The sequence below is a fragment of the Lonchura striata genome, chromosome 25 (genome assembly GCF_050655825.1).
Source record: "Lonchura striata isolate lonStrDom1 chromosome 25, ASM5065582v1, whole genome shotgun sequence".
Lineage (NCBI taxonomy): Eukaryota > Metazoa > Chordata > Aves > Passeriformes > Estrildidae > Lonchura > Lonchura striata.
Window position 1 is genome coordinate 3423718 of NC_140727.1, and position 13916 is coordinate 3437633.

The window sequence follows — 13916 nt, forward strand, 5'->3', positions numbered from 1 at the left end:
CCCCAAATTCCCCCAAATTCCCTCAAATTTCCCCAAATTTCCCCAAATCCCCACAAATCCCCAGAAATTCCCACAAGTTCCCACACATCTGCCCCAATTCCCCACAAACTTCCCCAAATTCACCCAAATTCTCAGAAATTCCCCCCAAATTTCCCCAAATTCCCCAAATCCCCACAAATTTCCCCAAATTCCCATAAATTCCCCCAAATTTCCCCAAATTCCCCAAATTTCCCCAAATTCCCATAAATTCCCCCAAATTCCCCAAAATCCCCCCCAAATCCCCCCAAAATCCCCCCCAAATTCCCCCCAAATTCCCCCCAAATTCCCCCCAAATTCCGCCCCCCTCCGTGAACCGCCCAGTGTCCCTCCAACGTTGCCATGGAGGTGGTTATTATGGGATGTGGTTGCCATGGAGATGGTTCCTATGGGGAGATGGTTACTATGGGATGTGGTTGTCATGGGCAATGGTTGCCATGGGTGATGTGGTTGCCATGGCGATCTCCTGGCCATGGTGACCCTGTTCCCATGGTGACCCTGTTCCCATGGTGATCCCATTGCCAAGGAGATCCTGTTGCCATGGTGATCCCGTTGCCACGGGCAATGGTTGCCACGGTGATGTGGTTGCCATGGCGATCCCGTTGCCACGGTGACCCCGTTGCCATGGTGACCCTGTTCCCATGGTGACCCTGTTCCCATGGTGACCATGTTGCCAAGGAGATCCTGTTGCCATGGTGATCCCATTGCCACAGGCAATGGTTGCCATGGTGATGTGGTTGCCATGGTGATCCCGTTGCCACAGGCAGTGGTTGCCATGGGTGATGTGGTTGCCAAGGAGATCCCGTTACCAAGGGGATGTGGTTGCCATGGTGATCCCGTCGCCATGGTGACCCCGTTGCCATGGCGATCCCGTTGCCATGGCGATCCCGTCGCCATGGCGATCCCGTTGCCATGGGAACGGTCGATTTCCCCCCTCCCCTCCCCCCTTCCCCCCGGGGGTGCCCCTCCGCTCCGGGGGGTCCCGGGGTGGGGGAGGGGCGCGGCCGAGCCCCCCCGTGCCGGGCAGGGCGAGAGCCGCGGGTGCTGCTGGGAAATTCCCGGTTTTAATCCCCCCCGGATCATCCCCCCCCCCCGCGGCCTCAATCCCGAGGGACACCGGGGACACCGGGGACCCCCCGGGACCCCCCGGGACCCCCCCGGACCCCCCGGGACCCCCGGGACCCCCCGGGACCCCCCGGGACCCCCCGGGACCCCCCGGACCCCCCGGGACCCCCCGGGACCCCCCGGAACCCCCCGGGACCCCCCCGGGACCCCCCGGGACCCCCCGGGACCCCCGAGCGGCGGCACCGGGGGGGCTCAGCCCCGTCACCCCCTCCCCAGTCCCGGCTGCTCCGGACCCCCAAATTCGGCAGCACGGGGGGGGGGGGAAGCGGTTTTTTGGGGGGGGGTGAAATTTGGGGGCGCCCCTGACCCCCCCAAAACCCCCCCAGGGGAATTCAGAGCTCAGAGCACGGCCGGGGGGGGGGGGGGCTCGGCATCCCCCCCCGGGGACCCCCAAAACTCGGGGACAATCAGGGGACACCCCACGTCATCGTGACCCCCCCCGTGCCACCCCCGTGTCACCCCACAGTGTCCCCAAGTGCCACCCCCGTGTCCCCCCACAGTGTCCCCAAATCCCACCCCCGTGTCACCCCACAGTGTCCCCAAATCCCACCTCCGTGTCACCCCACAGTGTCCCCAAGTGCCACCCCCGTGTCACCCCCACAGTGTCCCCAAGTGCCACCCCTGTGTCCCCCAATGTCCCCCCCGTGTCCCCCCCGTGTCCCCACATGGAGATCGATGATGAAGATGATGACGATGACGACGATGACGATGATGACAACGGTGACAATCCTGGCTGACAATGACGACAATGACGATGATGACAATGATGACAATAATGAGGAAGATGATGGTGGCAGCAATGGTGACAATGGTGACAATGGTGACAACGGTGACAATGGTGACAATGACTGACGATGACAGTTATGGTGACGATGATGAAGATGGCAGCAATGACAACGATGATGACGATGATGATGATGACGATGACAATGATGATGATGATGATAAAACAACGATAACAATGATGACAATGATGATGATGATGAAGATGATGATGACGATGATGATGATGACAATGACAATGATGATGAAATGACAATAACAATGATGACAAGGATGACAATGATGATGATGATGACGACGACGATGATGACAATGATGACGATGATGATGATGAAGATGATGACGATGACAATGACCAGGCCATAAAACCCCCAGAGGACCAGGGAGTGTCTCCAGGGGAACGGGGATCCCTGTGCGAGATCCCAGTTGGGGATCCCAGTTGGGGATCCCTGTGTGAGATCCCAGTTGGGGATCCCGGTTTGGGATCCCAGTACAGAATCCCATTGCCAGATCCCAGAGTGGATCTGGACTGGATCCACTCTGGACATATCCCAGTATGGGATCCCTGCTCTAGGTCCCAGTTAGGGATCCCAGTGCCAGATCCCAGTTTGGGATCCCAGTGCCAGATCCCAGTTTGGGATCCCAATATGAGATCCCAGTTTGGGATCCCAGCACCAAATCCCAGTTTGGGATCCCAGTGCCAGATCCCAGTTTGGGATCCCAGCACCAAATCCCAGTTTGGGATCCCAGTGCCAGATCCCAGTTTGGGATCCCAGTTTGGAATACCATTACGAGATCCCAGTTCCAGATCCCAATACCAGATCCCAGTTTGGAATACCATTACCTGATCCTAGTTTGGGATCCCAGTTTGAGATCCCAGTACCAGATCCCAGTTTGGATCCTGGTACCAAATCCCAGTTTGGGATCCCAGTTTGGAATAACATTACCTGATCCTAGTTTGGGATCCCAGTTTGAGATCCCAGTACCAGATCCCAGTTTTGGATCCCAGTTCCAGATCCCAGTTTGGGATCCCAGTTTGGGATCCCAGTTTGGAATACCATTACCTGATCCCAGTTTTGGATCCCAGTTTTGGATCCCAGTACCAGATCCCAGTTTGGATCCCGGTACCAAATCCCAGTTCCAGATCCCAGTTTGGAGTACCATTACCTGATCCCAGTTCCAGATCCCAGTTTGAGATCCCATTACCAGATCCCAGTTTGGATCCCAGTTCCAGATCCCAGTTTGGATCCCGGTACCAAATCCCAGTTTGGATCCCAGTTCCAGATCCCAGTTTGGGATCCCAGTTTGGAATACCATTACGAGATCCCAGTTCCAGATCCCAGTTTGGGATCCCAATACCAGATCCCAGTTTGGAATACCATTACGAGATCCCAGTTCCAGATCCCAGTTTGGGATCCCAGTTTGGGATCCCCGCCCCCCCCAGGGCCGGCTGTGCTGACGCCCCCCCGTGTCCCGTGTCCCCCCCAGGCCGGGCGGTGACACCGGGGGGTCCCGGGGGGTCCCGGGGGGTCCCGGGGGTCCCGGGGGGTCCCGGGGGGTCCCGGGGGTCCCGGGGGGTCCCGGGGGGTCCCGGGGGTCCCGGGGGGGGGGAGGGGGCGGCTCCTCCCGGCCGGCCCCGCCCCCCGGCCCCGCCCCCGCCGCCCCCACCCCGTTAAGCCCCGCCCCCCCCGCTCGGAGCGGCGGCACCGAGAGCCCGAGCGGCGGCACCGGCACCGGCAGCGCCCGCGGCCGGTAAGTGCGGGCGGTGGGGGGGTCCGGCCCCGCCGAGCGACCCCCGGCCCCGCCGAGCGACCCCCGGCCCCGCCGAGCGACCCCGGCACCGGATGGACCCCGCGGCCGCCGCCTCCATCCGCTCCCGGGGCCGCTCCCGGCGCCGCTCCCGGGGCCGCTCCCGGGGCCGCTCCCGGGGCCCCGCACCGCCGTGACCTCCCCCCGCTCCGCGTGGCCCCCCCACGCCCACCGGAGCATCCCCCCGCTCCGCTGATGCCCCCCGGGCGGGCAGGAAGGGGTTAACGGCGCCGGGGGTCCCGGACAGGCTCCCCCCGGTGCGCCCCCCCCCGCCGTTTCACTTCCCCTTTCGCTGCCGGGGGGGCTCGAACCCGTGACACGCGCGGGGGGGACGCGCGGTGGCTCCCGGTGCCCACGCGGGACGCGGGACCCGCCATCGCCCCGAGTCCCCGGCCGCGGCCCCGTCCCGCTCCCCACGCGGGACGCGCCGCCCTCCCCCCCGTCTCTGCCGCGGGACCCCCACCCCACGCGTGTCCCCCCCCGTGGGTGTCCCGTCCCGTCCCCGCGGTGCCGCCCGGTGCTCCCAGTGCTCCCAGTGCTCCCAGTGCCGCCGCATCCCCCGGGACTGGGGTGACCCCCCCACCCCAAAACACGCCCGGGGACATCTCGGGGCGGGGGGATGGGGGGGTCCCACGCGTGGCCGGGGCGCGTGAGGCGGTCACGCGCCGCCGGCGGGGGCCAAACTGGGGCCAAACTGGTCCCAAACTGGGCCGCGGGCGGCGCCGCTTCCGCATCCCCGCGCGGGACCGGGCGGGGGCCCGGGGAACGGACCGGGGGGGCCGGGACTCATCGCCCCCACCCCACCCGTGCCCCGTCCCACGGAGCTGCCCCGCGTGGGGAAGCTGAGCCACGATGGGCGAAGGGGGGGTTTGGAAGGATCGCGCCCAGCTGCGCCCCAGATGTGCCCCAGATGTGCCCCAGATGTGCCCGGGGATGCTGCGGCCGCCGGGGCAGGGCGGGACCCCCGCGACACGCGTGGGACCCCCGCGACACGGCGGGGCAGGGGGGCGGCGGTGGCCGTGGGGCAGGGCGGGGTCCGGGGGGGACACGCAGGGGCCGGAGTCGTGTCCGTGGGGCTGGACAGTGGGTCAGGGCCGTGTCCGTGGGTCAGGGCCGTGTCCGTGGGTCAAGGCCGTGTCCGTGGGTCAGGGCCGTGTCCGTGGGGCCGGACAGTGGGTCAGGGCCGTGTCCGTGGGTCAGGGCCGTGTCCGTGGGTCAGGGCCGTGTTCGTGGGGCCGGGCCGTGTCCGTGGGTCAGGGCCGTGTCCGTGGGGCCGGACAGTGGGTCAGGGCCGTGTCCGTGGGGCCGGACAGTGGGTCAGGGCCGTGTCCGTGGGGCCGGGGCCGTGTCCGTGGGTCAGGGCCGTGTCCGTGGGTCATGGCTGTGTCCGTGGGGCCGGACAGTGGGGTCGGAGCCGTGTCCGTGGGTCAGGGCCGTGTCCGTGGGTCAGGGCCGTGTCCGTGGGGCTGGACAGTGGGTCAGGGCCGTGTCCGTGGGTCAGGGCCGTGTCCGTGGGGCCGGACAGTGGGTCAGGGCCGTGTCCGTGGGGCCGGGGCCGTGTCCGTGGGTCAGGGCCGTGTCCGTGGGGCCGGACAGTGGGTCAGGGCCGTGTCCGTGGGGCCGGACAGTGGGTCAGGGCCGTGTCCGTGGGGCCGGGGCCGTGTCCGTGGGGCTGGACAGTGGGGTCAGGGCCGTGTCCGTGGGGCTGGACAGTGGGGTCGGAGCCGTGTCCGTGGGTCATGGCTGTGTCCGTGGGTCAGGGCTGTGTCCGTGGGGCTGGACAGTGGGGTCAGGGCCGTGTCCGTGGGTCAGGGCCGTGTCCGTGGGTCAGGGCCGTGTCCGTGGGTCAGGGCTGTGTCCGTGGGTCAGGGCCGTGTCCGTGGGGCCGGGGCCGTGTCCGTGGGGCCGGGCCGTGTCCGTGGGGCCGGGGCCGTGACTCGCATGCCGGGGGGTCCCGGGGGGGCCGGAGCGGCCGCGCCGCTCCCCGAGCCACAAAGGGCCCCTTGTCCCCACGCTGCGTGGGGGGGCTCGTGGGGGACCCTCCCCCCGCGTCCCGCTCTCCCCACCCACCCCAAAAACACGCGGGGGGGGGGGGGGCACAGCGATGGCATCGGCGCCCCCCCAGCCCCCCCACGGGGGACACAAAGGCCGGACGGGACCGTCCCACCCGTGTCCCGCGCCCCCCAACCCCCCCGCGGGGCCACGCCCCTCGTGAATATTCATGAGGCGCTTTGCATGAGAACCGTGAATGGGGCGGGGGGTCCCACGGAGCGCCCGCGACCCCCGCCCCGCGCCCACGCCGCGCCTTTTCCCGCGGATTCCCCGCGGGATCGGGGCACGGGGGGAGGGGCGGGGGTCCCGGTGCCCTCCCCCCCCGGCGGAAGGCGCCGTGTCCGGCCGGGCTGAGTCACGGGAGCCTTAAAGGGGCCGCGCTCGGACACGGGGGGAGGGGCTGCGGGGGGGGAGGGTGTTTTGGGGGGGGGGAGGGGTTGTTGTCGGAGAGGAGCGTGGGGGGGACGCGTCCGTGCGTGGGGGGAGCGTCTGTTCCTGGGGGGAGGGGGAGGGGAGGGGGAGGGGGGGTTGTTTACCAAGTGCGGTCACGAGTGGGGGGTGGGAGGGGTGGGGGGGTTGTTGGTGGTTAGTCACGGCTGGGGGTGGTCGTGTGTGCCCCCCCCACCTCCACGCGTGTCCGTGGGGTCGCCGAGCCCCCCCCCCCCTCCAAGCCCTCCCCCCCCACCCGGGGGTTTTGGGGAGGGGGAGGGGCAGGCGGGTGATGCGTTGCCGTGGCAACCGCATCCCCGCGTGGGCGGCGGCGTCGCCATGGCAACGGGAGCGGCGGGGGGGGGGCACAGGGACCCCCCCCCCAAAAACACACAGAGGGATGAGACCCCCCAAAAGTCCGGCTGGGGGGGCCGGGGGAATGGGGGGCACAGGGAATTTGGGGTGAATTTGGGAATGGGGGGTCAGTGGAATGGGGGCACAGGGAATTTGGGGTGAATTTGGGAAGGGGGGGTCAGTGGAATGGGGGCACAGGGAATTTGGGGTGAATTTGGGAAGGGGGGGTCAGTGGAATGGGATCAGCGGGAATTTGGGGTGAATTTGGGAATGGGGGGTCAGTGGAATGGGATCAGTGGGAATTTGGGGGGGTTAGTGTGAATTTGGGGTGAATTTGGGAAGGGGGGGTCAGTGGAATGGGATCAGCGGGAATTTGGAGAGACTGTGCAAGGGAGGGGTCAATGGGAATTTGGGGTGAATTTGGAAAGGGGGGGTCAGTGGAATGGGATCAGCGGGAATTTGGGGTGTGGAAAGGGGGGGTCAGTGGGAATTTGGGGGGGTGAGTGCAAATTTGGGGTGAGTGTGCAAAGGGGGGTCATTGGGAATGGGGGGGTCACAGAATTTGGGGTGAGCTTGGTGCGAAGGGGGGGTGACAGTGCCACCGGTGTCCCCGTGTCACGAGGGGGGTGACAGTGCCACCGGTGTCCCCGTGTCACGGGGGGGTGACAGTGCCACCGGTGTCCCCGTGTCACGGGGGGGGTCAGGGGGGTCCGTGCCAGCCCCCCCGCACCGGGGAGGGGACGCGGAGCCGCCGCCGGTCCCCGCTCGGTCCCGGCCACATCCCGGGAGCGTCACACGAGTGACGGCCGAGGGCTGGCACCGGCACCGGGGACCGGGGACAGCGGGACCGGGGCTGGGCTGGCACCGGGATCGGCACCGGGGACACGGGGACAGTGGCACCGGGGACCGGGGACAGCGGGACGGGACCGGGGACAGCGGGACCGGAGCTGGGCTGGCACCGGGATCGGCACCGGGGACCGGGGACAGCAGGACCAGGCTGGGGACAGCGGGACCGGAGCTGGGCTGGCACCGGCACCGGGGACCGGGGACAGCGGGACGGCACCGGGGACCGGGGACAGCGGGACCGGGGACACGGGGACAGCGGGACCGGGGCTGGGCTGGCACTGGGACCGGGCTGGGGACACGGGGACAGCGGGGACTGGCACTGGGGACAGTTGTGACACCAAGGACTGAGGCTGGAGACAGTCGTGACTCGAGCAGCTGAGCCTGGGGACACTTGTGACACCAATGGATGAGGCTGGGGACACTGGTGACACTGGGACCGGGGCTGGGGACACTGGTGACACCAGGGACCGGGGCTGGGGACACGGGTGACACCAGGGATCGAGGCTGGGGACACCGGTGACACGCGTGGCTCTGTCCCATGTCACTCATGTCACCCGTGGCAGTGTCCGCTGTCCCTCATGGCACCCCTGCCCCAGTCCCGTGTCCCCTGTGTGAAGGTGTCCCTGATGTCCCATGTGTCCCCTGTCCCCAGCTGTGGCCATGTCCCTCATGTCACTGTCCCCAGCCATGTCCCCCATGTCCCTCATGTCCTTCGTGTCACCCTTGTCCCCAGCACAGCCACGTCCTCCTCCAAGTCCCATGTCCCCCCTGTCCCCAGCCATGGCCATGTCCCCAGTGTCCCCTGATGTCCCCGTGTCCCCAGCCATGGCCATGTCCCCAGTGTCCCCTGATGTCCCCGTGTCCCCAGCCATGGCCGAGTACCGCAGTCTGCTGGAGGAGCTGGCCCAGCACAGCCATGTCCCTGCTGTCCCCTGATGTCCCCCATGTCCCTGATGTCCCTGGTGTCCCCAATGTCCCTGATGTCCCCAGTGTCCCCTGATGTCCCCAGCCATGGCCATGTCCCCAATGTCCCCTGATGTCCCCGTGTCCCCATGTCCCCAGCCATGACCACGTCCCTGATGTTCCCTGGTGTCCCCAATGTCCCTGATGTCCCCAGCCATTTCCATGTCCCTGCTGTCCCCTGATGTCCCCCATGTCCCCTGATGTCCCCGTGTCCCCAGCCATGGCCATGTCCCCAGTGTTCCCTCATGTCCCCGTGTCCCCGTGTCCCCAGCCATGACCACGTCCCTGATGTCCCTGGTGTCCCCTGTGTCCCTGCTGTCCCCTGATGTCCCCGTGTCCCCAGCCATGGCCATGTCCCCAGTGTCCCCCCTGTCCCCAGCCATGGCCATGTCCCCAGTGTCCCTGATGTCCCCGTGTCCCCAGCCATGGCCGAGTACCGCAGTCTGCTGGAGGAGCTGGCCCAGAACATCACGGCCGAGGACCTGGAGCAGCTCAAGTCCGCGTGCCGCGAGGACATCCCCAGCGGGGAGGGCGACGCCATCGCCACCGGCCACCACTGGTTCTCCTTCCTGGAGCGCCACAGCAAGCTGGACCGAGGTGGGAGCCGGGGACAGCCCGTGCCACCGGCACTGTCCCCTCCCTGTGCCACCCGGGGCTGCTCCGGCCCTGGGCTGGCCCCGTCCCTGTCCCCTGAGCCTGTCCTTGTCCCCTGAGCCTGTCCTTGTCCCCATCCCCTATCCCCTGAGCCTGTCCCCATCCCTGTCCCCATCACCTGAGCCCAGTCCCTGTCCCTGTCCCTGTCCCCTGAGCCTGTCCCCATCCCTGTCCCCTGAGCCTGTCCCTGTCCCTGTCCCCTGAGCCTGTCCCCTGAGCCTGTCCCCTGAGCCTGTCCCCATCCCTGTCCTTGTCCCTGTCCCCTGAGCCTGTCCCTGTCCCTGTCCCTGTCCCCATCCCTGTCCCCATTCCTGTCCCCTGAGCCTGTCCCTGTCCCTGTCCCCATCACCTGAGCCCAGTCCCTGTCCCCGTCCCTGTCCCCTGAGCCTGTCCCCATCCCTGTCCCTGTCCCTGTCCCCATTCCTGTCCCCTGAGCCTGTCCTTGTCCCTGTCCCCGTCCCTGTCCCTGTCTCCATCCCTGTCCCTCTCCTGTCCCCATCCCTGTCCCCTCCGGGCCCCCGCGGCCGCAGCGCGGGTGGCCCGAGCCCAGCACGTGTCCCATGTGTGTCCCGTGTGTGTCCCGTGTGTGTCCCGTGTGTGTCCCCGTGCTGTCCCCGCGCTGTCCCCGTGTCACAGACAACCTGTCCTACATCGAGCACATCTTCGAGATCTCGCGCCGGCCCGACCTGCTCACCAAGGTGGTGCAGTACCGCACGCAGGTGCTCAAGATCTCCGAGGAGGACGAGGTGGACACCAAGCTCACGCGCATCCCCAGCGCCAAGAAGTACAAGGGTGAGAGGGGACCCGGGGACAGGGACAGCTGGGACAGGGACAGCAGGGACAGCAGGGACAGGGACAGGGACAGGGACAGCAGGGACAGGGACAGGGACAGCTGGGACAGGGACAGCTGGGACAGGGACAGAGACAGCAGGGACAGGGACAGGGACAGCAGGGACAGGGACAGGGACAGCTGGGACAGGGACAGGGACAGGGACAGGGACAGGGACACCAGGGACAGGGACAGGGACACCAGGGACAGGGACAGCTGGGACAGCAGGGACAGGGACAGGGACACCTGGGACAGGGACAGGGACAGCTGGGACAGGGACAGGGACACCAGGGACAGGGACAGCGGGGACAGCAGGGACAGGGACAGGGACAGGGACAGCTGGGACAGGGACAGCTGGGACACCCGGGACAGGGACAGCTGGGACAGCAGGGACAGGGACAGGGACAGCAGGGACAGGGACAGGGACAGGGACATGCCGCGCTCCCGCCCCGGTTCCCTTTGTCTCAGCCCCGGCTAGCTGTTCTCTGGGGCGAGAGTAGGCGATGGAGGCACCCTCCGCCGCTCCCAGCTGGGGTTTGGAGAGTGCCTTTGTGGGTTCCGGGCAGCGCTAGCAAGCCTCGCGGTGGTAAATGAAGAGCGGATCCTGCTGGGGGCTAAGTCCGAGTTTATTGTAGCCCAACGGGGCCAAATGTCCTAGAACGGTGCCAGCCAACAGGAACAAGCACAAGGTGCTTGCACTGGCTTATAAACTGTAAGGGAGGGGTATCCAACGACCAATGGGGATAGGGATAGGGGGTGGCTCCGGGATGGGGGGATATGGTGGGGTCCAATGGGGGAAGGATATGAGGGGAGTCCCAGGTCCTCGCCCAATCACCCGGTGCCCTGAGTAGAAGCTTCTGGATGGATGGGAAGGGGCACCGAGTGATAGACAAGGCACCCGGGGGGGGTAAAATGCCTCTTCCAGGGTGATGGATAGATACTGGGAAGGCGGGAAGGGAGGACAAGGCGGGAAAACTGGGGATAAACCAAGTTGCACACGGGGGTACAAAGGAATAAACCAATACATAATACAGGGATAATAAAACATATACATAACGCAACTCCACATCGACAGGGACACCAGGGACAGGGACAGCAGGGACACCCGGGACAGGGACAGCTGGGACAGGGACAGGGACAGCTGGGACAGGGACAGCAGGGACAGCTGGGATGGGGACCAGGGACAGCTGGGACAGGGCCAGGGACAGGGACAGGGACAGGGACAGGGACAGGGCCAGGGCCAGCCGGGATGGGGACAGGGACACCGGGGCTGTCATTGTCCCCAGGCAGGGACAGCGACCCCTCCCCGATCTGCCCAGGGCTGGCACAGGGACCCCCCGGGAAAAGTTGGGGACCCCCAGAAAGGGTTGGGGACCCTCAGGAAGGGTTGGGGACCCTCAGGAAGGGTTGGGGAGCCCCAGAAAGGGTTGGGGACCCCCGGGAAAAGTTGGGGACCCTCAGGAAGGGTTGGGGACCCCCCCGGGCAGGGCTGGGGACCCCCGGGCAGATTTGGGGACACCCTGGGTGGGGTGGGGACCCTCAGGCAGATTTGGGGACCCCCGGGCAGATTTGGGGACCCCTGGGTGGGCTGGGCACACCCGAGCAGATTTGGGGACCCCCGGGCAGATTTGGGGACCCCCGGGTGGGCTGGGCACACCCGAGCAGATTTGGGGACCCCCGGGCAGATTTGGGGACCCCCGGGTGGGCTGGGCACACCCGAGCAGATTTGGGGACCCCCAGGAAGGGTTGGGGACCCCCGGGCAGATTTGGGGACCCCCGGGCAGATTTGGGGACCCCCGGGTGGGTGGGGAGCACCCCCAGCCCCCCTGACCCCCCGTGTCCCCCCCAGACATCATCCGGCAGCCCTCGGAGGAGGAGATCATCAAACTGGCCCCCCCCCCGAAAAAGGCCTGAGGAGGAGCCCCCAGAGCCCCCCCAAATCCCCCTCCCCAAATTCCAGCCCTGGGGGGGGGGGGGGGCACCGAGAGCGTCTGAACCCCCCCCCAAAATCGGGGAAATTGGGGGGGGAGGGGGGGGGAATTCCCATGGGACCCCCACCCTAAAAAGGCCTCGATTTTGGGGGGGGGGATGGGGAGGGGTGGGGACCCCCCCCAAATGTGGGGGAGTTGAGGGGGGGCACAAAAAATGGGACCAAACCCCCCCCCAGCCTAATTTGGGGGGTTAAAAGTGTTGGGGACCCCCCCCCACCTTGAATTTTGGGGTCACAGGAACCCCCACCCCAATTCGGGGGGGTCCGAATTATTTAGAAAACCCCCCCGATTAAATTTTGGGGTCACAGGGAGACCCCCACCCCAATTTGGGGGTCTCAGACCCCCCCCCACCCTAAATTTTGGGGTCACAGGGACTCCCCACCGCAATTTGGGGGTGTCAGAATTATTTAGAAAACCCCCCCGATTAAATTTTGGGGTCACAGGGAGACCCCCACCCCAATTTGGGGGTCTCAGCCCCCCCCAACCTTAAATTTTGGGGTCCCCAATTTGAGGGGGGGTCCGTGACAGGGACGGAGACCCCCCCCACACACCCCAAATTTGGGGGGGGTCAGAATTCCTGAGACCCCCCTCACCCCAATTTTGGGGGGTCAGAGGCATCGGGACCCCCGACCCCAATTTTGGGGGGGTCACGAGCACCCCCAAATTTTGGGGGGGGCAGAGGAGGGCAGGGGGAGGTCGGGAGGGCGCCGAGGTCGGAGCGGATTTTGGGGAGGGGTCTGGGACCCCCCCGGGAGGGGCAGGAGGGGACGAGGAGGTGACAAAAAGAGGGGGGACAGCGAGAGGTGACCCCCCAAAATTGGGGGAAAAAACCCAAAATTCCCATTTTTGTGGAAACCCCCAAAATTGGGGGAAAAAACCCCAAAATTCCCATTTTTGGGTGGGCAGGAAGTGGTGACCCCCCAAAATTTGGGGAAAAAACCCCAAAATTCCCATTTTTGGGGGGCACAAAGTGGTGACTCTCCCCAAAATTGGGGAAAAAACCCCAAAATTCCCATTTTTGGGTGGGCAGGAAGTGGTGACACCCCAAAATTGGGGAAAAACTCAAAATTCCCATTTTTGGGGGGCACAAAGTGGTGAGCCCCCCAAAATTTGGGGAAAAAACCCAAAATTCCCATTTTTGGGGGGCACAAAGTGGTGAGCCCCCCAAAATTTGGGGAAAAAACCCAAAATTCCCATTTTTGGGGGGCACGAAGTGGTGATCCACCCCAAAATCCCTTTTTTGGGGGGACAGAAAGTGGTGACCTCTGAAAAGGGAGGAAAAAAAACCCCAAAAATTCCCATTTTTGGGGAGGCAGGAAGTGGTGACCCCCCAAAATTGGGGGAAAACCTCCCAAATTGAGGAAAAAAACCCCAAAATGGAGGAAAAAAAACCCCAAAATTCCCATTTTTGGGGGGGCATAAAGCAGTGACCCCCCCAAAATTGATAAAAAATCCCAAAATGGAGGAAAAAAACCCCCAAAATTCCCATTTTTGGGCGATAGGCAGCAAAAACGACCCCAAAAACTGGGGCAAAACCCCCCAAAATCCCAATTTTTAATGAATTTTTTTTGGGGGGGTTCTCCCAGTACCAAACTGGGCTGGGGGGGGGGAGGGGATTTTTTGGGGTTCAGGTTTAGTTACTAACCCAAGGGGATGGGGGGAGGGGCAGCAGAGTTAATTAAATGTTAATTAATTAATTAATATATTTTATTTAATAAAAGCTAAAACCCGCAGCAGCCGCCGGCTCGTGTGTCCCCAAAACCCCCCAAAATTTATTTTTGTGCCCCCAAAATTTATTTTTGTGCCCCCAAAATTTCTCCCTGTGCCCCCCCCTCCAAAATTTATCCCTTCCCCTCCCCCTTCCTTTATTTATTGTCCCCAAATCTCTGTGAAAAACGCTGGATTTGGTTAAAAATTGATATTTTTGACCCCCCCCAACGTCGGGATGGGTTTTGGGGGTCCCCCCACCCCAAATTCCCTCCCCCACCCCAAATCCCCTCCCCAAATCCCCTCCCCCAGACCGTGCTGACTGTGTATCGATAAAG

General features: G+C 64.8%; 1 protein-coding gene across 1 annotated transcript; it reads left to right on the forward strand.

The window, feature by feature from the left end:
• Nucleotides 1–3606: 3606 nt before the first annotated feature.
• PEA15 (proliferation and apoptosis adaptor protein 15) lies at nucleotides 3607–13607 on the forward strand. Its single transcript, XM_085560675.1, has 4 exons — nucleotides 3607–3696; nucleotides 8821–8994; nucleotides 9688–9843; nucleotides 11730–13607. Exons 2-4 carry the CDS (start codon nucleotides 8823–8825, stop codon nucleotides 11792–11794), a joined length of 393 nt encoding a protein of 130 aa, XP_085416801.1. The 5' UTR covers nucleotides 3607–3696; nucleotides 8821–8822; the 3' UTR covers nucleotides 11795–13607.
• Nucleotides 13608–13916: the final 309 nt, after the last annotated feature.

Bases quoted from the DNA above. Each gene is read 5' to 3' on its own strand.
- PEA15 (XM_085560675.1), top strand. From the start codon at position 8,823: ATGGCCGAGTACCGCAGTCTGCTGGAGGAGCTGGCCCAGAACATCACG. The intron at 8,995-9,687 runs GTGGGAGCCGGG...CCCGTGTCACAG, and splicing joins CCACAGCAAGCTGGACCGAG to ACAACCTGTCCTACATCGAG. The intron at 9,844-11,729 runs GTGAGAGGGGAC...TGTCCCCCCCAG, and splicing joins CAGCGCCAAGAAGTACAAGG to ACATCATCCGGCAGCCCTCG.